At 40.9% G+C, this 22,500-nt stretch overlaps 1 protein-coding gene across 1 annotated transcript in view; it reads left to right on the forward strand.

The window, feature by feature from the left end:
- The window catches only part of LOC134181845 (polyamine-transporting ATPase 13A2-like), a 28,728-nt gene that overhangs the window by 596 nt on the left and 5,632 nt on the right, over nt 1-22,500 (forward strand). Inside the window, exons 2-23 of the mRNA XM_062649116.1 lie at nt 1,666-1,810; nt 1,874-2,011; nt 2,403-2,473; nt 2,953-3,085; nt 3,146-3,222; nt 3,281-3,352; nt 5,749-5,818; nt 5,886-6,020; nt 6,086-6,146; nt 7,244-7,384; nt 9,765-9,904; nt 13,842-13,995; nt 15,694-15,804; nt 17,681-17,727; nt 19,584-19,729; nt 19,794-19,836; nt 20,635-20,696; nt 20,757-20,922; nt 20,991-21,053; nt 21,114-21,382; nt 21,456-21,580; nt 21,922-22,244. Coding sequence (XP_062505100.1) covers nt 1,670-1,810; nt 1,874-2,011; nt 2,403-2,473; nt 2,953-3,085; nt 3,146-3,222; nt 3,281-3,352; nt 5,749-5,818; nt 5,886-6,020; nt 6,086-6,146; nt 7,244-7,384; nt 9,765-9,904; nt 13,842-13,995; nt 15,694-15,804; nt 17,681-17,727; nt 19,584-19,729; nt 19,794-19,836; nt 20,635-20,696; nt 20,757-20,922; nt 20,991-21,053; nt 21,114-21,382; nt 21,456-21,580; nt 21,922-22,244 — 2,688 coding nt within the window. The 5' untranslated portion in view covers nt 1,666-1,669. The remainder of the gene's footprint in view (nt 1-1,665; nt 1,811-1,873; nt 2,012-2,402; nt 2,474-2,952; nt 3,086-3,145; nt 3,223-3,280; nt 3,353-5,748; nt 5,819-5,885; nt 6,021-6,085; nt 6,147-7,243; nt 7,385-9,764; nt 9,905-13,841; nt 13,996-15,693; nt 15,805-17,680; nt 17,728-19,583; nt 19,730-19,793; nt 19,837-20,634; nt 20,697-20,756; nt 20,923-20,990; nt 21,054-21,113; nt 21,383-21,455; nt 21,581-21,921; nt 22,245-22,500) is intronic.

Genomic DNA, 22,500 nt, shown 5'->3' on the forward strand with positions numbered 1-22,500 from the left:
GATAATAAAGATAAATAAATAGTTTATTATTGATAATAAATTATTATTAATAATAAGTAAAAGTAAATAGATTATTAATTTATTGTTAATAATAATAATAGTAGAACTATAGTATTAATTAATATAAATATATAAATAAATAATGTATCATTAATATTAATTAATATATAAATAATTTATTATTAATATTAATTGTTAATTTTTGATATCAACAATAATTAAATTTGTTGATGTGTTTACTATTAAAAATTTACTATTAAGAAAATAATTTGTTAATTTATTACTGATAATAATAAATTGTTAATCATAAACATCAATAAATGTATTTATTGTTGATATCAAAAACTTATAATTATAAATAGAACAAATTTGTTAAATTACTATTGATATTAATAATAATTAATGGCATCTAGATGGGAGACAACACAGAGAAAGAGAGAGGCAACAGGTAGATGTGAAAGTCATACCCAAAACATTTGAATTAATTAAATTTAATTAATTAACATAATGCCATTAATGAAGCACGACTAGACGTATCTGCACGTGGAGTTTAGCGAAGAGGTGAATGCGCATTTCTCGACATTAGGGTCTTCTATCCTAACACGTCAAGTTACCAACATACCAATGGCCAACAAGGTACAGGAACCGCAAACAAAAAAACAATTAACATGCATACGACAAAAGAGTTAGAGAGATGGAAGGAGGAAGCTTCACTCCATTAGTATTTTCTTCAAATGGAGGGATGGGCAAAGAAGCTACCACATATTTCAAGCATCTAGATAACATCATTTCAAACAATCAAAATACTTTTTATGCACAATGTCTGTGATTAAATGCAGACTACGTGTTGCTCTGTTACGATCGGCAATTCTGTGTGTTTGAGGGACAAGATCAAAACTACAGACATGGGCATCATTATGGAGCCACCCTGAGCATGTGACTTTGATTAAAAATTATTGAACTTTTTCAGACAGTGCAAGTACATGCATCTACAGCGACAGCTGCACTTTTTAGTAAACTAGAACAAATCATAATGGTGAGGTAACGGCTCTGAGTGTGCCATCCACATGTCTGAGATTGGAGGTGATCATGTGTGACCTACATGACTTCTTCTTGCTGTCAGTTCAATCAATTTAAAAGTTAATAATGAAAATCATTTTCAAAAAGATTCTAAACAATAAAATGACTTGTTTTATGTCAGAAGAGACTATACGTTTTAGTTTACTTGCATACTCTGAGTCTGCTCTTGTGACATCACAACATGAACGGTTTAGACATGGTAATGTATGGTGGCGGTGGTTAGTCTTGTCATTCTCTAATCTTTTGTTGCTACGGGTGGTCAATCAAAACAATATGTAGAATCAGTGGGTCAGCAGGTATATTCAGAAAGCTGCAATTGTTGATTTCAATGCCTCAGCTGGTATGGTGGTGGCTCCTTATTATGCCCATGTCTGTACATTGTCCACTCAAATTAGACATGATGGCCGTTGTGCAGAGTGAGGCTCATCTCGAGCTCACTCACTAAGTCTTTTTCTTGTTGTCCGTTTGTAATCACAATTGTTGTAGCTGTGTGTTGCCAGTATTACTGTAGTTAAAACTATTGATATCAATAAGTTGTTATGACATTAATTAATTAATTAATTAAATATATTAATTTTGTATTAGAAACATGGATCGCCCTCTCGAAGAAATCGAACTCTCGACGCTGGATGGAAATTCCAGCAGCAAAATCGCCGAAAATTTGTCAGCAATCGGTGAAGACGATTCGATTGGATTACACTGTGTTGGTTACAAAATGGCTTATGACAAGGCACGTTGTTTCCTTCTGGTTTGTTGTTGTATGACAGACATTTTGTTGATTTTTACTAATTAGGTTGCAGTGTTTGCATTGTTGAGTTGTTTGTCTTGCGGTTTGCTGTTGCTTGTGACCTACTGGACTCCGTATTGGCTTGTGAAGTTGACGTCGAGGCGGACGAAGTCTTCAGAGGATACTGAGTGGGTTGTGCTAGAGGTATGGTATGACATGATGCTGCCTTTGCATTCAGGTGTATGGTTGGTATGTGTGTTAGTGTCTTTTTTATTTGGTTGGTTGGTTGGTGTGTGTGTGTGTGTGTGTGTGTGTGTGTGTGTGTGTGTGTGTGTTTGGTGTATGTGTGTGTGTGTGTGTTTGGTGTATGTGTGTGTGTGTGTGTGTGTGTGTGTGTGTGTGTGTGTTTGGCGTGTGTGTGTGTGTGTGTGTGTGTTTGGTGTGTGTGTGTGTGTGTGTGTGTGTGTGTGTGTGTGTGTTAGGTGTGTGTGTATTTGGTGTGTGTGTGTGTGTGTGTGTGTGTGTGTGTGTGTGTGTGTGTGTGTGTGTGTGTGTGTGTGTGTGTGTTTGCTCTCTAACTTGCCCTTTGTTACAGTATCGAGATGGAACTCTTGTTACTGAACCAGTGATTGTTGTGTCAAAGGAGGACTCAGAAGACTTCTTTATGTAAGTAGCTCACTCAGTTATTCAACTTTAATTTCTCCAAAGATTTATAAGTCTTTGTTTTTGTTTGTTTGTTTTGGTGTGTGTGTGTGGGTATGTGTGTGTGTGTGTGTGTGTGTGTGTATGTGTGTGTGTGAGAGAGAGAGAGAGAGTGTGTGTGTGTGTGTGTGTGTGTGTGTGTGTGTGTGTGTGTGTGTGTGTGTGTGTGTGTGTGTGCATGTGTGTCTGTGTCTTTGTCTGTGTTTGCGTATGTGTGTATTCTAAGTACAGGTTGTACCTTTGCCTTGATTAACATTCATGAATTAATATCTTATTACTGACCAGCTGAGTCACCTATTCATTGCCTCACCAGAACAGCTTGTGTATTGTTAGTATGTCAAACAAATTACATTCTTACCGAGTATCTCATTTCATGTGGATTACCACTAATAGTTTTCTTCTATTAGTAAAATCTATTATCTGCTGATCTTTTGTTTCTCCAGGGAAGACAAAAATGGAATTAAAATGAAATCGATTTCCAGGAAGTTGCGTGATAGTGAAAGTGCACAGCCATTACTGGGTGGTGAAGCTTACAACTACAGGGAAGAGGAAACAGTAGAGAACTGGAAAGAAAATGTGTGACAAAAGGAAACGTGAGAAAGTCTGTGAAGTATGTTAGTGTGTGTGTTTCTCTAGAGTGACGTGGTCTACTTCATTCATCATCACCAACGTTTCCAGTTTAATCCTGTGACTGAGAGAGCTGTATCTATGATGTAAACCTTGCTAACTCTATCACAGCCAGACATCGTATGTTACATGTGTGTTCTCTAGTGGACTGGTGGATCAAAAGTGTCACGTCATTCGGAACTCAACAGGACTGACCAACGAAGAAGTCACGAAACGGTACTTTACGTTTGCAGGGCTGCCACTCCTACGTATGTTTATGTCTATCCTACGTACCATATTACCTCACTTTCCGCCAAAATAAATTCCCGCCAATATTTCGTCTTCTACAGTATGTGGATGCAGATTCTCTAGTGCGAAATTTGGATAAACTTGGAGATGCTGTAAGTAACAAGTCTGGTATGCTCTGTGGCTAACATCATTCTGTTGAGTTGATTTAGGTCACTCCAAGGTTAGTTTGTCATTGCCGCTCACGTGATTTTTGTCTCAAAATTATTGTTATCATTACGCATGTGCAGTACAATCACTGGATAGTATCCTTTGTGTTTAGAGCAGACCCTCTTAACTCTCACGATTTACGGGCATGTCTCACGATCTCACGAATTGTGCCCAATTCTCACGATTGCCGGTCCTTTCTCCAGACAAGCTTGCCTACCGTGGGACATTCTGACAGTCGCTTTGTGTTGCCCCGTCTTTCCAGATATAGCGGATCCTTTGAACTAGACTCTCATATACGGCTCTGCTTGCTTGGGGTATCCGGGCAGTAAAAAGTTTTAGCTATAGCTTTGCATGTAAGTTTGAGGCGAAGACTTGGTGCGTGCACAGACACGTAAAGCAAGGCCAATAGGTAGGTTGTTAGCCATGCCCACTTTGGACATTGTTAATGGGCCTGGTTATTTACAAAAGACAGTCTCTCACGATTTGATGCGAAGAAAAGTTGAGAGGTTGGTGAGAGTGCTGCAAGTCCAAAGACATAGTAAAACTTTACTTCATTATTGTTGTACTTGTCGCGTTTGTTTATCTTTGGTTGTGGAATAGCCTTGCATACCCAGACCCTTCTCTACAATGTTATACCGCCGGCTGCTGGAAAGGGTCTGGGTACACGAGGCTATACAGTGAAGTCAAATCATGTTAGTAGATATTAGATGGACGTAAACGGCTGCATACTTTGCCATTAGAGTTAATACCATTGAAATCTATTTGGTGGGCATGGCATATGGATAATAATAATAGCCACCTGCTTATGTCAGATTTTGAAAAACTGTGGACCAGAAATTAATGTCTTTCTTGGAGTGGCCTTGTGTGTGGCTATTTCTTTAGAAATCAATGTGTTAAGCCTAGTTCACAATATCGACGCTGACGTTGTCATTAACTCGGCGGCGTTCTGTTCACAATATCTTGAGACGTCACTAGGTTATGTGCGTCAAGGTTGGTCTCCAGTCTCGAGTCAGATCGCACATGCGTGTCTAATCATGGACAACGGTTCCAATGATGATCTTCTCTTGCTGCTTCTCTTGCAGCGTCAATCAATGTTCTTCCATTCAAGATCCGGGATGCTTACAGCTCTGCTGATTCACTAAAAATGCCCACGTGGTTACATTTGACGCTGACCACTTCTGGTTTTTGACGCTGGAATAGAACTTTGCTGTATTCCGGCGTCATGACGCCGTGCCACTTTGTCATTGTTCATAATTTGACGTCCATCTGGACGTCACGCCGCCGCATCGACGTCGACGCAACGTCGATATTGTGAACCAGGCTTTAGATATCACTTTATGGTGACTGTTGACTGGACAAACTTTGATAAACTAATGTTATTCATATAATCCTACACTATAATATGCCAACCGACGCTTCTGTCTGTCTGTCTGTCTGAATGTCCGGATGTCTGTAATGCATCGATCAACACGATGCCAGTCTTGGATTGCCACGAAACGCGGTGGCTGGGTCGAGATCAGTCGTCGGAGATGAACTCTTGAGTCGGATTTTGCCTATACTGCCACCAACGGCCAGAAACGAGACTCTGACATTCTGAAATGAGACGTGCCGGAGTATGCGGATGTGACGTGTGCTCGCTAGTCACTGTCGTTCTCTAATTGCCACAACTGGTAGAGTGCAAGATGCGCCCGCCGCATTCGGAGTAAGCGACTCACCGGACCGATTCTGCATGCGTTTGTCCGTGTGTCACGGTAGGTGCGTCATTCTCCACGAAATAGGGTTGATGATGTTTTACATGGGAAGAGTCTGAGATGCATGGGGATGCTAGAGACAATACGCTTCCTCGGGTGAATACAACAACAGCAGCAAATGCGTAGAGTGCAAACTGCGCTGGCTGAAGTGTAAACGCGCAAAGATAGATTGCTACCACCCATAGGGCGGGGTAGTACTAGTATTGGATTATTATCATCATCGTCGTCGTTGTTGTTGTTGTGCAGTTTTTATTGATTAACTTTGATCAGTCATCATGTAGGTTTGCAAAACGCGGTTTACAGGAAGTGGACGTGGGCGTTGTACTTACAGTCAGTCTACGTATTTTTTAGAAAACCTGTGGCAGCCCTGCGTTTGACACAGTTGCTTATAACTGAATGTTGAATCGTGTTGTGCATGTGCAACAGGCGGGTGATGTATGGCAAGAACTCTGCTATTGTGGAGGTGACACCTTATTGGCGTCTCTTCTTTCATGAGGTTTGTGTGTTGCTCTAAGGCCTTAGCTAGTGTTGTGAGGGCTGTTTATTGAGTTGTGTGTGTGTAGGTGCTCAATCCGTTCTACATCTTTCAATGGGCATCGGTCACATTTTGGATGCTGGATGAATATTATTATTACTCTATTGCTATATTAGTGATTTCATTTATATCACTTGGTGTTAGTCTTTACCAAACAAGAAGGGTAAACATTTGTTGTGTGGTGGTATTGATTGTGTGAAGTTCTGTAGCGTTTTTGGGCTATTGTAGCAACTGGAAGAGTTGAAAAAGATGGCACCAGCGTCGTCTCATCTTGTAGTGATAAGAAATGGTGTGTGTGTGTGTGTGTGTGTGTGTGTGTGTGTGTGTGTGTGTGTGTGTGTGTGTGTGTGTGTGTACATGTGTGTGTGTGTGTGTGTGTGTGTGTGTGTGTGTGTGTGTGTCTGTCTGTCTGTCTGTCTGTCTGTCTGTCTGTCTGTCTGTATTGTGTGTGTGTGTGTGTGTGTGTGTGTGTGTGTGTGTGTGTGTGTTGTGTCTGTTTGTCTGTCTATTTGTCTGTCTGTCTGTCTATCTGTTTGTCTCAATACATATATTTTTGATTTAAATCAAACGTTTACATCATGAGCAACCCAACATAACAAGACCGTTACGGTCTTGAAGCATACAAAATTGCACTGTGCAAACTACGTTTCGATGTTCTAATCTCGCTATGCTAATGAGTTTGTTTGAGACTACTTTTACATTGCAACGCTGTAGAGTCACTGAAATGATTGATCTCTCTTGGTCTTGAAGTCGATCTTATTTTGTCTTTTGTCTTCATCCCTTGCACTCTTTGCCAGCTTGTTCAAATATCTAACTGCTTGTTGCCCCAACGGCAAAAATGTTCGAAAACAAGAGGATTGACTAATGGGCAGGACCCTTCTGTCTGTCTGTCTGTCTGTCTGTCTCTTTGTTTGTCTGTCTGTTTGTCTGTTTATCCATCTGTCCGTTTGTCCATTGCCAAAATCTCGGACAAGTTTGAGAATGTGTACCCCCTCTTCAACCCCCTGTAGAAGGAAATAGCAAATTGGCAACTGGGTTAGCACAACCTCATCACAGATGACTTCTAGTGTTATATTTACAGTTGAGTATCATTTTCATTGGATATGACAAAGGTCCAGCTGAAGTGAGTGACGTGTTGCATTTGTCACAAAACTATGTTAATGTGATGGTACAATACATCACTGTGATACATGATGACATGCTGATGCTTCTGAATTTCAATGACTTGCCTGGCATGGCATTTCTGTTGCTATGGAAACATGGCACATGAGAACACATTTTACCATTTGACTCAGTACCTGTGTTTTATTGATATCAATTTATATTTTTTACGTCATATATTTATTGATATCAATGTATTTGCTAAGTTTGTGTATTTGACTTCAGGTGGTGATCGTCTGACTGTTGCATCTGAAGAACTTGTTCCCGGAGATTTGGTTGAGATTCCAACTGACAGGAACTTCGAACTACCGTGTGATGCTGCATTGATATCTGGGACATGTCGTGTGAATGAAAGCATGCTAACAGGTGGATACATCTGATGTGAATAAGGAATAGTAGATATGTGCTTCAAGGGTAGACTGCCATCTGTTTGTTTTTGTCTGTCCATTAGTTTCTAGTATTTGTGGTTGCTGGAAATGTGCTGTGTGTGCATGTGTAGGTGCGTGCGTGTGTGCATGTGTGTTATGCTGTGTGTTTGTGTGTGTCTGTCTGTCTGTCTGTCTGTCTGTCTGTCTGTCTGTCTGTCTGTCAAATCTTTATATTTCATACATTTGAACTATTACAAGCTATAGATATGAAAGTCCGTTATATATCAATTAGACCCACACGGGTCTCTAAAAAATTATCAACTTCGGTCGCATGCAATTGGACACTATATATGTCACTAAGGTCATTTTCTTTGCTTCGTGAGCGGTTCATCTTCTGGATGAGAACCTTTGCGTTGCACCTTTGGAGAGCTACAGCGAATCTTCTTCTCCAGTAGCACTTGAAATCTTGGTCACTGTTACCAAGGTCGATGTTTTTTGCTTAGTTGAGATAATTGAGACAGGAATGATTGCGCTTGTCTCCCCCAAATACTTATATTTTTCAAATCCAAAGAAATTTCCATCAAGAGCTTAAAAGCTAGTCTTTAAGTAAAGTTCCTCTAAATCAACAACAAACACTTAAGGCTACAACAGATGACCCTATAGGGGGGTCAGAATACATTTAACCACTTAGTTTAAAACAAATTGATATTCGTCAAGGATACTGCAAGATTTTTGTCCAGCTGAAATTACTGCCATCTTCCTAGAGATCACACTTGAATTGCATTGCTGCAGTTTAATCGAAATCGTCGTCTCCAGTGTGTTTTGAACTCAGCAATGTTAGATCGTCCATTGTCATCCCTCCACAAAGCAGAGAGGACCCTCAAGTACTCAGACGCTTTCTCCCCCCAACGGTGGAAATGTTTGAATACAAGAGGCACGACTGTTGGCGAGTATCCACCGGGTAGCTGTTGCTGGGCGTACGTGTTTTCCTTGATTTGCTCCCTTCTCATTGCCGCGCTTCCCCCAGTTGTGGCTGCACGAGGTAAGATGTCTGATGCCCATGGGTGAGCTAGTGCCACATCTAACTCAACGTTTGATCCTGTCTCCGAGTCATAAACTAGGATGTCAGGCCGATGTTTGAATGTGTGTAGCGGTCCCTAGGCTCACACTTGTGGGGCAGATGAACTGAACTCAAGCTCTCAGACCACACTGACATCATCGAATCATGGGTCCACACAGGGCCACCACCGTTCTTGCATGTTAGGAGGTGGAATCCATCTGCGTCAGAGCCCTTCATATCTAAAGCTTGACCACAATCACACTTGTTGACCCACTCAGGAAAGGAGACAGAAATCCCTAACCTCATTGAAGCTACCGAAATAAAATTATTGGGTGATAGCACAAACTTCTTTGAGGAAGGTACAGCACTGAGCCAAGCCCCAGCTCCCTTACCCTGCAGAGACAGCAGACGTGCAGCATCTTTTTTAGATGAGCTGTCAATCAAAGCATTAACTGTAATCTGGTTGTTAGCAGCTGAATCTGTGTTGGAGTTTCTTTGTATTAGATACCATCTCTGACAGATCCCTGTCGTCATCCAATAGTTGATCCAGTTGATAACCAATGCTTCCCTTCTCCCCTTCTCCTTGCAATTTGATAAAAGAGTCCTGACATGATCTGCCAGGGATGTGAACCGGTTTGGTAACTCCGGTAGGGAATGACTCCAGCTGGATCAAAAGGCAAAATGGGAGACAGTTTGCAACAGTGTCATTCCGAACCCACCAAGACGTATGGGGAGTGTTGCCTGCTTCCATTGTCTAGCTGTTAAATCTCTGGTACCAATCAAAGTTGTAAAGCACTTTTTAGTCAGTCGATCATGAATAGTGGCAGCAGGCTGCAAGCTATCCGGGTAGACTCCTCTGGCCAAATGGTTGAGTCGGGTTGCATGGTAATGTCTCAGAAGAAGCATTGCTCCTTGAGGCTCATTCAAGTCAGGTAACTGCTGGCAAAACACATTGCCAGAATTTACGACGTCAATACAGGCATTTGAGATGAAGTCATGGCTGCCAATAGGAATCCCAAGAATCTTAGTTCTTGTGTGGGAAATAGGGATATCTGTCTGTCTGTCTGTCTGTCTGTCTGTCTGTGTGCATGTGTGTCTGTCTGTTTGTTTGTCTTTCAGTCTGTTTGTTTGTGTGTGTGTGTGTGTGTGTGTGTGTGTGTGTGTGTGTGTGTGTGTGTGTGTGTGTTTGTGTGTGTGCATGCATGCATGTGTGTGTGTGTGTGTGTGTGTGTGTGTGTGTGTGTGTGTGTGCGCGCGTGCGTGCGTGCATATCATTGTTGCTTCATGACATAGTTTACTATATTGAATTTGTATGAAGGTGAGAGCACAACTGCTACCAAAGTTGAAATGTGTCTCGTAACAAACGACACGGATGAAAACTGCAATCCAACGTCTGATGATTCAGATGAAGCGACAAGTTCACAGCCACCCACTACCACCCCAAGAAAACTTGTCCAGGTTTACTTGATTTAATAAGATCTTAACATACAGAATATATCACATAGAAAATAGAAGATATTAGGGTTTCTAGAGGCATCACTTGATGTTTGTACAGCATAGGGGTGACAGCAGCAGTTAATTTGATCTGATTTGACGAAGCAGTGTGTGTGTGTGTGTGTGTGTGTGTGTGTGTGTGTGTGTGTGTGTGTGTGTGTGTGTGTGTGTGTGTGTGTGTGTGTGTGTGTGTGTGTGTGTGTGTGTGTGTGTGTGTGTGTGTGTGTGTGTGTGTGTGTGTGTGTGTGTGTGTGTGTGTGTGTGTGTGTGTGTGTGTGTGTGTGTGTGTGTGTGTGTGTGTGTGTGTGTGTGTGTGTGTGTGTGTGTGTGTGTGTGTGTGTGTGTGTGTGTGTGTGTGTGTGTGTGTGTGTGTGTGTGTGTGTGTGTGTGTGTGTGTGTGTGTGTGTGTGTGTGTGTGTGTGTGTGTGTGTGTGTGTGTGTGTGTGTGTGTGTGTGTGTGTGTGTGTGTGTGTGTGTGTGTGTGTGTGTGTGTGTGTGTGTGTGTGTGTGTGTGTGTGTGTGTGTGTGTGTGTGTGTGTGTGTGTGTGTGTGTGTGTGTGTGTGTGTGTGTGTGTGTGTGTGTGTGTGTGTGTGTGTGTGTGTGTGTGTGTGTGTGTGTGTGTGTGTGTGTGTGTGTGTGTGTGTGTGTGTGTGTGTGTGTGTGTGTGTGTGTGTGTGTGTGTGAAAGTCCTCTCACTGAACCCTCCAAGAGGGTACCCCATGGGACCTTGTATTTCTGGTAGTTCCCTGGCCAGGGTGAGGAAATACATGCTAACTTCAGCCTTGGCAAGCTGAAGATGGAGTGAGGCTAGGATGCGCTAGCCCAGCAAGCTGGTCACCTGACTGTGTATTTGCTACTACTCGCAGAATAGACCGCTCTTCTTGGCGAAAACTTCTGAGATGCCGAAGCCCATAGTGGGTATGACGGAATTCCAGGTGTGTGTGTGTGTGTGTGTGTGTGTGTGTGTGTGTGTAGGTGTGACACATGTTGAGAAATCTGTTAACATTATGGGAACAAATTAGCATGAGCAATGAATAATCATGTGGGTGGTTACATCTGTTAGCCTTGTACCAGACCCTCTTCTTGTGTTGTTGTGCTCGGTTCCCGTATAACACAAAATGCCAGAGAGGGTTGGCAGGTCATACGGGAACCAGGCACAACAGCACGAGGAGAGGGTCTGGTATCCACTAAGTTAGATACACTCAGATAATATTATATCAACAGCAGACATCTAGATTACACGTTATGTCGTTCAGCTATGATCCGTAAGAAACAGGATGTCATAAAAGTCACGAGACTGGGCGAGTGGCTACTTAAAACATATAGAGGTGAACTGACTTCCGGTGTGTGGGTTATGTTTGTGGGGGCTGGCTGACTGACTGGATGGCTGGCTGGATGGATGGATTGTTGGCTGGCTGGCTGGATGGATGGATGGATTGTTGGCTGACTGGTTGGATGGATGGATGGATGGTTGGATTGTTGACTGGCTGGTTGATGGATGGATTCTATACATATATTTTCAACATATGGCTGCTCTATTACAGGCTAGTTGTCTAACAGTCAACATCGAATACAATCCAATAGTTTGTACCAATAATGCAATATACTAGTTCTAAAGGAGTTCTTAGACAGTGAGGCGAGCCTCACTGACGATGCTGTCAACACAGTCAAGATGTACTGGATGGCGCTTCGATGACCTCGTCCCTCTAACACAAAGAATTGCAGATCGTAGTAGAGAAAAACTCAGTCTGCATTGTATTAGTGCCATTGTTTGACTGTAGGAAGTGTCCTGTTTGTCTGAGATCAGGCTGGCTAGCCGTTTGTAGAAAGTGTTTGCTTCTCTTCCCATGCCTCCAGTTGACGACAACACCAATGGAGTGAAGCTACTTCTTTCAACCTCTCTGACTCTCTCGCCATAGGCTCTCTGCTTCTCAAGTTCATGATTTTGGAAGATTTGCGGTAAGGTCATCTCCTGGTAATTTTGCGTGTGGGGGTAAAACACCCTAATATTGAAAAATGCACGTTCACCACGACGCCATACACCTCTTGCCGAAACATCCAGCCGTGCCTCTTTGTCCCTGTTGACAGTACGATTCTGTAGGCATTCACCTGAGAGGGGATTTAGTCTCAGTTCGATGGCCACATCCGAGCATACTTCACTAATCAAATCTGCAGTGATGTCCCTCACTTCATTATGCCTGATTGTTGGAAATCCTCCTTTGGGGCATATCATAGCATGGTCAACATTGAATGTTGACCCGCATGAGCACTTTGAGGGACCGCCCTTCAGTGACAACCCATACCTTAAAACAAATGGCATCTCTAAATTCACACTTTGGTAGATGAAATCCATGATGTTGGATCGGCAAGACAGTTAAGCAGCTCGATGCTTCCTTTTCTCCTGCCAGTTGTATGGTTCTTCTTAGCAAGGGAGATGCGTCACTTTTCAACTTGTTCAAGGTTGATTTATGGGCTGCTTCTTTCTCTGACTTTGATGCCTTTTTTGTTTTTGAATTTCTTCCTTGTCTACAGAGTAGGAAGGTTGTTGATTTAACTCACTACATAGAAGGCTTGCTGTTATAGCATAAGGTTTAGCAGTCTGCCCTTATACCTTGAGGTCTGAGCATCCAACGTTACCTCACTTACAAGGTCATGCTCCTTTAGTAGCAAGACATCTTAGTCACATGTTCTGCTAACTCTCACTTATAGCGGCAAACCCTTCTATGCAGGCGTGGGTGGATCTATGGGGTGGACCACCAGGCCCGGGGGTGACACCCAGTCAGCCAGCCATTTAGCCTTCTGTGACGTAATGCTTAGTGTACACTCAGCTAAGCTTGGAAGGCATACCAACATCTCTGATAATCATCATTCAGCTATGAGCCTATAAGAAAAGGGACTTTGTAAAAGTCACGAGACTTGGCGAGTAGCGTACTCTAAACGTATAGGGCTGAACCGACTTCCGGTCTGGGGACTATGTGGCTGGCTGGCTGGCTGGCTGGCTGGCTGGCTGGCTGGCTGGCTGGCTATGTCTGTCACGCTGCAGGAATGTGCCATGCCTCCTTAGTGTGGCCCAATCACGAAGCATTAATTCCTTTATGTCGTACGTGGCTACCAAAGACAATGGACGAACAGCCAATCCTACGTACAAAACTTCCTTGAGAGAGTTTTTGTACCAGAATAGTGTAATTCATGTTTGCGATTGTCAGGACCTGTCGGAAATAAACAACAGAACTCAACTGTCTGCAACTGCTGACCCGAAATCGATCGCTTTCTTGCTTTTACGACATTTATACGGCAATCTAATAATAACATTACATAACCAGGAGAGATTTTATGTCCCGTGTACGATAACTCTACTTACGACTACAGACTATTTACGGACTTTGCGGTCACGCGAAACGACAGTCGCTACGTAGGATTTTAAATACATGTTACAGGTAGCACGTCTAGAAAGAAAATAGCGTGTATATTCGTAATTCTTCACGACAATTACTCCTAGCGTACATGGTGTTCAGGACTTTAAAGGCTCATAGCTGCAGAAGCGATGCTGTAAACACAGCTTCAATTACTAGTATATAGACACGTTAAGCTGATGTCCAGCAGTGTGCTGTTGTTAGTTAGTCTTGTAAGCAAACGAGTTTCAAGGCTATAAACACATTTTTTAGATCATCTTTCTCAATGACAGAAATGGGCGTGGCTCGACTGGAAGGTCAGTGCCTTCCTACTGCAAATTCTGGATCCACATCTGGATCCACACTAGCTATGTGAGGTAATGCGGTACGAAACTAACCCATCAGTGGTAGTTGGAATCTAGAATCAGATGCTGAACATGTGATACTTGGACTGCTAACTCTAGCTTGTTTGTGTTAAAGTTTGGTACTTATACTCTTTGTTGTGTAGGCTGGGATCGTGACTGATGGAACTATGTTGTCGGATGTTGATATCTATGACACTGATAGGCCCAATTGCAAGCGACATACTCTCTATTGTGGAACGATGGTCGTTGGAACTCAACCAAGAAACAGTCATGTGTTGGCAGTTGTTGTGAAAACCGGTCAGTCAATGTGACGAATGTCATAACGACCATACACAGTAATTAGGAAATAATTAATTAATTAAGAATTAGTTAATTAAAAATTGGTGATTAATTAGTTACAAATCAGTTAATAATTAATTAATTAAAATTATTTAATTAGACAAGCGACAGCAATACGAGCAACGAGTCCTTCAAGTTGAGCACATGATCCTTCACTACCATCATACTTTCATGTACTGGCGGATCCGGCTAAGTCACATCGCCATCTATTTTAAAACGACTTTATTGCTCATAGAAAAAGTTTACATACAGCATGATGTTATGTTGGATATGATGTAGACTAGCTTTCTCATTGATCCGGGTATCTATCATGTGCCTGTGAGGGTGTTGATCAAGCCAAAGTCATACACCTGCTGGACATCAACGTTCTTCCTGCTGCAGCTGAGGCTTGTCTTGACGATGTAGCAAACAAGTGAAGTTGGTGTTGTTTTCGTTTGTTGGACTATAGCATCTGTTAGTAGTTGATATGTGTAGATATGTACATAGTATAATATATTTTGAAATAAATACATTACACGTTTCATTATTAATTAATTAATTAATTATTGATAATAACAATAGTTTGTTTATACCACTATTGGTACACAGTGATCTAGGCTAGAGCTACATACACACCTTCCTTTCCTTCAACGCTACTGTCACGAGCTACCGATCTGCTGAACAAAATGTGTGAAAAAACGAAAAACTGTTAGTTTGTCCGATCTTGATGTTGATGAGCTCACATATGAGAAGCAAGTCCAGCTTTAGATCGACACATTCTGGTACACAAAGAGCATCTCAGAGATTGTTGTATAGCTTTTTGGACGTTGCTGTGAGTTTGCTCATGAGGAATAAGTCCAATTCGTGATCGACAGTCTCGATTACATTTACGACATATGTGTTGACTTGTGGTGAATCCAGTAAGAGTTCATGATGCAATGGACTCTTTCTCTCAATTTTCTTCACTCTCTCTGTTTCAAAACTTTGTAGACCAGACATGATTTTGTCCTTCCAAGTGGAACGCTCAGAAGCTACGACTTCCCAGTTTGTTTGAGAGATGTTGACATGTAACAAATGATGCCAAATATTGTCTTTGTATGGAGCAGTTGACCGAAAAGAACTTACATACATACAATGATACACACACACACACACACACACACACACACACACACACACACACACACACACACACACACACACACACACACACACACACACACACACACACACACACACACACACACACACCACATGTCCAGCAGATAGGTGTATTATGGGCTGTCATTTGGGTGACATACTTAGTCATTTTTTTGTACAATGTAGACGTTGTGAGCGAGTACAGTAAGCTAATGCAGAAAGTGTAGTGAGACGTTTGTATGTGATTACTGGCACAGGCAATGGCTTGAATGCACATGGTGGTAAATGATTCTGCAGTAAATGGACGGATAGTTGTGATAGACTCTCATTTTGTGTGTGTGTGTGTGTGTGTGTGTGTGTGTGTGTGTGTGTGTGTGTGTGTGTGTGTGTGTGTGTGTGTCACTGTGTGCATGTGCTTTGTAAAATAAAAGTCATAGAAATTTTTTAGGCCTGAGAAATTCTTATTTGAATGATATTAGTGTGCGTGACTTCGTAGAATCTGTGTGTCTAACTTTGGTTTTTTGTTGCCTGTTTTAGGATTTTCAACCGAGAAAGGCAAACTTCTTCGCTCGATTTTGTACTCGTCAAACATCAATCTTGGATTTTATCGAGACGCCATGATGTTCCTTGGCATTCTCTGCACACTTGGTATGTGCTGTACTGTAGCCTGTACCTCTTGTTGATCATGTATCCAAACTGACATTTAATGATTAGCAATAGTCTACCATAGTGACTTATCTAAGGCACTGCTTAAAATAAAAATGATTAGTAACACGTTTATGTGGCAGACGTTGGCAGCCAGCGGTTTTTGCACCACGTCACTGAAGTATACTGTACATATTATGAACCAGGTTTAAGGCGTCTCTAAAAGTAATATCATTGCCAAGATGCTTTCTAGGCACAGCAGTGACGTACTAAGTGGGTCTGTTACTAAGGAGGTGAATTACTAAGTTGGTGTGTTACTAAGTTTGTGTACTACTAACGGGGTAAATTACCAAGGGGGTGATTACTAAGTGGGTGTGTTACTAAGGGGTGTATTGCTAAGGGGGTAAATTACTAAGTGTGTGTGTTAATAAGGGGGTGAATTACTAAGTGGGTGCCTCACTGAATTGGTGTATTACTAAGGGGTGTCTTACTAAGGGGGTGAATTACTAAGTAGGTGGCTGACTAAATGGGTGTATTATTAACGAGTGCCTTACTAAGGGTGTGAATTGCTTAGGGGTGAATTACTAAGTGTGTGCCTCACTAAGTGGGTGTATTACTAAGGGGTGCCTTACTAAGGGTGTGTATTGCTAATGCTGTATCACTAAGGGCACCTTAAATGGGTGCTTTACTGTATTACTCTAGATTTCTAGCAGAGCTTCATTCAGAATGCACTCTACGTACATAGGTGTGCTGGTTATTAACTTAATGTCTTGTGCCTCATAGTGTTACAAGTAACAGAAGGGACACAAGCTGCACACATTGAACATGCAGAGTGTAGTGAACGTATCAGCTTGAGCAACAGTCAAGTCCGTCTTTGTTCCTTGTTTAATAAACTCTAAGAGCGAACAATTTCTCTTAATATTAGCAACAATTTTATTATCATGTGTGTGTGACTCTCGTGTTCTTGTAATGGCCAATATCTTACCACTCACCTGAATGTGTGTTGTATCAAACACGTTTGATTTTTGATTTGGTGGCAGTTAGAGTTACCAGGGGCGGCCCCAAGATTTTTGTAAGGCCGGTCGGAAATTGTTATGGCCACGCCCACGCAAAATTTTTGGCGCTGCCATTTTGATTTTTACGGGTAACGCCTCCACAAAGCTTTGATGTAGGTTTGCTTACACTGACATGCCACAAATTGTTGTCATGGAATGTTCAGGCTAAAAGGAACAAAGTGGTTTATTTTAAAGAAAGTTTTTCGTTGTCTTAATTTACTGTGATTGACCACATCATAGCTATATTAAGTCTTATAGCCCTTGGAAAATTTCCAGACCTCAAGAAGCTGAGAACCTTAGTACATAGGATAGGATTATTAAGGGCCAGAATCTACAGAACTCTTTTGCATGTTACCATCAGATACTGACATATAGTGGGCGGTGCTGACAACCACTGCATGTTGATCTTTGAGCATTTGTATTACAATTAAGTTCATACCATGTGGCAGTCTTTGTCCTAATTGGTCTTATTGTTAAACCAAGCATTCCAGGAACTACTTGTTAGCCTTCCCACTTGTCAAAATACAAATACAAGTCCATTGTCTTCATAGCTAATTACTGCAGACTCATACAGCAAAGCATGGCGGGCTTGTACCAAGTGGAAGACAAGGCATGGTGAAGCGTCATGTCATGTCTTTTGTATGCTGGGGACAACCCTGGTTACCAAAGCTGCAATAGTTGTGCATACATTCTGGCACACTGCACACGTAAGGGTATCTCTGTTTGGCATTACTGTAGACAGTTGGCTTCTATAAATATTTCCATTTACAATTTCAATATTTGGAGAGTATTAATGCTTTACTGATACGTTGTTTTTTGTTTAGCTGTCATTGGGTTTGCATACAGTTGTGTAGAGTTTGTAAGATACAAGGTAAGTGTCATTTAATTATTTATTTATTATTTATTATTTATTTAATATTTATATTATTTAGTTACTATTTATTTTTATTTTTTATTTATTATTAATTTAATTTCTATTTATTTATTTTTATTTTTTTTTATTTATTCAGTGTCTACACTATAGAGTCTGTTAACACCAAATGTGTGATTAGCCTTGTCCCCAGGCATTCACCTCGCTCCTCCGTGCAACACTCGCACGTCGCATGCGAGTGCTGCACGGAGGAGCGAGGCGAACGCCTGGAGACAAGGCTAATGTGTGATATAGTATTTCTAGTAATATATTATATTGCCAGTTTTTTCACAACAGTGAAATGTTAGGCCAACAGCCAATCACAAACATCTACAACATCTACAGTAGTCTGTACTTAATCGTGTATTCTGTTGCATTCTAGACTTTCAGGTGTCATCACAATGAGTCACTAGGTTGACCTTGAGTGGTGAGTTTAGGTTACACCTCTGCACTATAGAGTGAGCCTGTGCATGTATTTACTCTGGTTACTGTTACTATCAACATGCAGTCCTGCAATCAATCAATTTGAAGACAATCGTCTGTGTAAGGTTAAGATACTGAAGAGGCAATTCTGAAAGGCGGGAAACTACCATTGCAGCACCCAATACATTTGTGATATCTGTGGTCGTGTATGTGGATCACGTATTGGGCTATTTCGACACAGACGAAATGCCACAAATGAGATTTGTCAAAGTCTGTCATTGGAGTAGGCCTACTGCTCAAGATCCGTAGCTGCGTGTGGGCTGTTCTCTCTCAAGACGTCATTACAGAGACAGAACTGAAGTCATCCAGATTAATGCATAAATTAATGAAAGACGAGACGTGTGTGGGTGTATGTTAGTTACTACAAAATTTAATAGTTTGTAATAAATTCCTTGAGTTTTTGAATTCTATGAGCGTAAGAGATTGTCCGTAATTGTCAGTATTATTCAACAAACAAAAACCTTTAGTCAGGTTTTTATAATACAGACATGGGCGTAACTATGGAGCCTTCCCCCCCATATCAGCTGAAGCATGGAAATCAACAGAACATTGCAGATTTATGAATATACCTGCTGACCTGCTGATTCTACATCAAATCATGCTATTTGGGTATTTATATTGTTCTGATACTGACAGCCCGTAGCAACAAAAAGATTAAGAGAATGACCAGACTAACCACCACCGCCAGCATTACCATGTCCAAACCGCTTGTGTTGTGACGTCACAAGAGCAGATGAGAATAGACTCACAATATGCAAGTAAACTGAAACGTATAGTCTCTATTTAATCCTTGAGTATGTCTTCTGACATAAACAAAGTCATTTTATTGTTTAGAAGCTTTTGAAAACGATTAACTTTCAAATCTACTGGTTGAACTGACAGCAAGAAGCAGTCATGTCATTGTGTATCTCAACAGCTCACACATCACCTCCAATGTCAAACGTGCGGATGGCACAACCAGAGCCATTACCTCACCATCATGACTTGTTTAAATTTACTACAAATTGCAGCTAGCTGTCACTGATGCATGTACTTGCCGTGTCTGAGAAAGTTTAATGATTTTTAATCTAATCCACATGCTCATGGTGGCTCCATAATTATGCCCATGTCATTATATAATAAATTATAATAATTATAGGTTATAATTATAAATAATTTATATTATTTATCATTTTTTGACATTGATAATAATAATAATAACAACTTTATTGATATCAATAACTTTAACTACTAATACTATTATTTATTATTATGGATGGTCCCTAAGTATTTTATGAAATCTGTAGGTGTATGTGTAGGTTACTAAGGTAGCTGTTATGTTTGATATATTACAGGATGGTGCTAAGGAAATTCTCTTCCGAGCAGTTGACTTGATCATAATTGTTGTTCCACCTGCTCTACCTGCTGCTATGACAGTGGGAACCATCTATGCTGTTGATCGACTCAAGAAGCACAAGATCTGCTGCACCAGTCCAGCAAGGTCAGATAATAAGTGTTATATGTTATAACAACTGAGTTTGATTGTTTACGTGTTCTCTGTGTAGAGTAAATGTTTGTGGAAAGATCAAACTCGTTTGCTTTGATAAGGTTAGTCTTTTTTGTTTGGTGTTGTGAACAATACAATACTGTAGGTAAGTTGCTATTCATATACACAATGGGGTCATCTCGCATGTTTGTGTCTATCCGTCTGTTTGTTTGTTTGTCTGTATGTACATCAGTTTGTTTGTCCATTTGTCTGTCTATCTGTCTGTCTGTTTGTCTGTCTGTCTGTCGGCTTGTTTGTTCATTTGTTTGTCTGTCTGTTTGTTTGTTCATTTATGTGTCTGTTTGCTTGTTTGTCTGTTTGTTTGCTTGTTTGTCTGTCTGTTTGTCTGTCTGTTTGTTTGTTTGTTCATGTGTCTGTTTGTTTGTCTGTCTGTCTGTCTGTTTGTCTGTCTGTTTGTTTGTTCGTTCATGTGTCTGTTTGTTTGTTTGTCTGTTTGTTTGTCTGTCTGTTTGTTTGTCTGTCTGTCTGTCTGTTGGTTTGTCTGTATGTCTGTCGGCTTGTTTGTCCATTTGTCTGTCTGTCTGTCTGTCTATTTGTCAGTCTGCTTGTCAGTCTGTTTGTCTGTCTGTTTGTTGTTCATTCATGTGTTTGTCTGTGTATCTGTCTGTCTGTCTGTCTGTCTGTGGTTGGGTCTGTCTGTTGTTTGTTCATTCATGTGTCTGTCTGTTTGCCTGTCTGTCTTTATATAATAATATATAACAAACCTGTCCAGCAAGGCTACAGGGGGTGCTTCACTCCATTCCTTTCTGGGAGAAACCCTGCATTATGTTGCCATTTTTTCTTTGAAACTTTTGTCTGTTCGTGATTTGCTGTCATTGAATATTGATGTTCAACTGTAGACTGGAACTTTGACAGAAGACGACATGACAATGAAAGCCGTCGTGTTGTACAACAATCAGAGGTTGGTACACACATACAATATCAAAAAACCTCTAAATCTGTAACGAAACGTAATCTCTAGCTCTCAAACTTGGCAACGTATCAGTGCTGGGAATATCTCAAGGAGACCGGATGTGGTCGGTAATCGTGTACTAATGGGTATGGCTACGTGTCACGAATTGTCCCTAAGTGACGACACCCAAAACGGTCCATCAGAAGACATAGCAATGTTTCAATTGACAGGATGGGTACGTTAATAGATATTTTAATAATTAATGTAACGGTGACTAACTCATTTGGAATTCACATTGTGCAGCTGTTAACCAGTGAGAACGTAGTCAGGTGCCAATCTTCCATCGGTGGTGACGCTAGTGTGCAAGTGAGCTCATAATAAATTGACTTTTTACTTTAGCTGCAATGTCAGTGTTTACCAATGAAGGAAGAATACACAATCGTGTCTCAAAATCCTTTCGAATCCGGGTTGAAACGAATGAGCGTCGTCGTTCGTGTTGACTCTGCGTCTGGATCTCAGCATGTGGCGTTTGTGAAGGGAGCACCGGAAGTCATTTGTGGCTTGTGTAAACGATCATTCCAGCCAAGTGAAGATGAAATAAAACAGGAATTGTCATACTGGACAAAGCAGGGCTGCAGGGTGCTTGCACTTGCATACAAACAACTCGAGATTGAATCGGCAGTTGGCTTGAAACGGTCTGCTACAACTGCTGCTGTGCAGTGTGCACGTGTTGCTTGTATGTGGATCTCATGGTTCTGTGTGTTTCAGAGTTCAGGTGGAACGTGGTTTGAACTTTCTTGGACTTCTAGTCATGACCAGCGATTTGAAGAAGGTGACCAAGCCAGTTGTCAGTGAATTGCAGGGAGCAGCGATAAGAGTTGTGATGGTCACGGGTATGTACAGTAGGTACACATACAGTTGAAACTAGAAGCCATCTGTGATGGGATCGTACAATCTGTGTGCCAGTTTTAGATCGTGTACACACACACACACACACACACACACACACACACACACACACACACACACACACACACACACACACACACACACACACACACACACACACACACACACACACCTCTAAATCATTACAACCTCACTCCACTATACTATGCAGACTACTAGTAAGTTGTTTGTAATACATCATGCATGCTTTATGGCTAGCGCTATCATTGTACTTAATTTAAAACTTTTAATGGCAAAGTACGTAACTCTGCTCTGGTACTTGCAGGTGACTATATGGACACGGCAATAAGTGTTGCTCAGCAGTGTGGCATGCTGCATATCGATGACGATCTCGTTTGTGTTGAACCAGTTCATGGTGTAAATGACGTGGAATATCGAAACGTTTCAAACAGAAGAAACTATGACAGCAGTCAAAACAGTTGCAGAAATGGTCACGTGATACCAACCGTTATTGATATCAATTCTGAGATTAAGTCTTCACAGCAAGTGTTTGCAGTAACCGGAGAGTCTTACCAAAGGGTACAAAACAGATGTAGAGCGGGTGGTTTGGGTTTGAAGGATAAAAATCACTCAACGGAACTTGAAGAAGTACATTTACTGTTTTTTAGTATTTAAAGTTTTAAATGTTTTAAATGTTTATTATTTTTATGATATTTTTTTAGTTATTTCTATTTCTATTTTTTTTACATTTTTAATTTATTTTTTAGTTTTTCTGTTTTTATTTATTTTATATTTTTTATATATTTGTAATTTTATTTTTATTCTACATTTTTAAATTTTTTAGTTTTTATTTCTATTTATATTTTTTATATTTTTTGCTTTTTATGTTTATTATAATTTTATA

Source organism: Corticium candelabrum, chromosome 7 (assembly GCF_963422355.1).
Source record: "Corticium candelabrum chromosome 7, ooCorCand1.1, whole genome shotgun sequence".
Taxonomy (NCBI): domain Eukaryota; kingdom Metazoa; phylum Porifera; class Homoscleromorpha; order Homosclerophorida; family Plakinidae; genus Corticium; species Corticium candelabrum.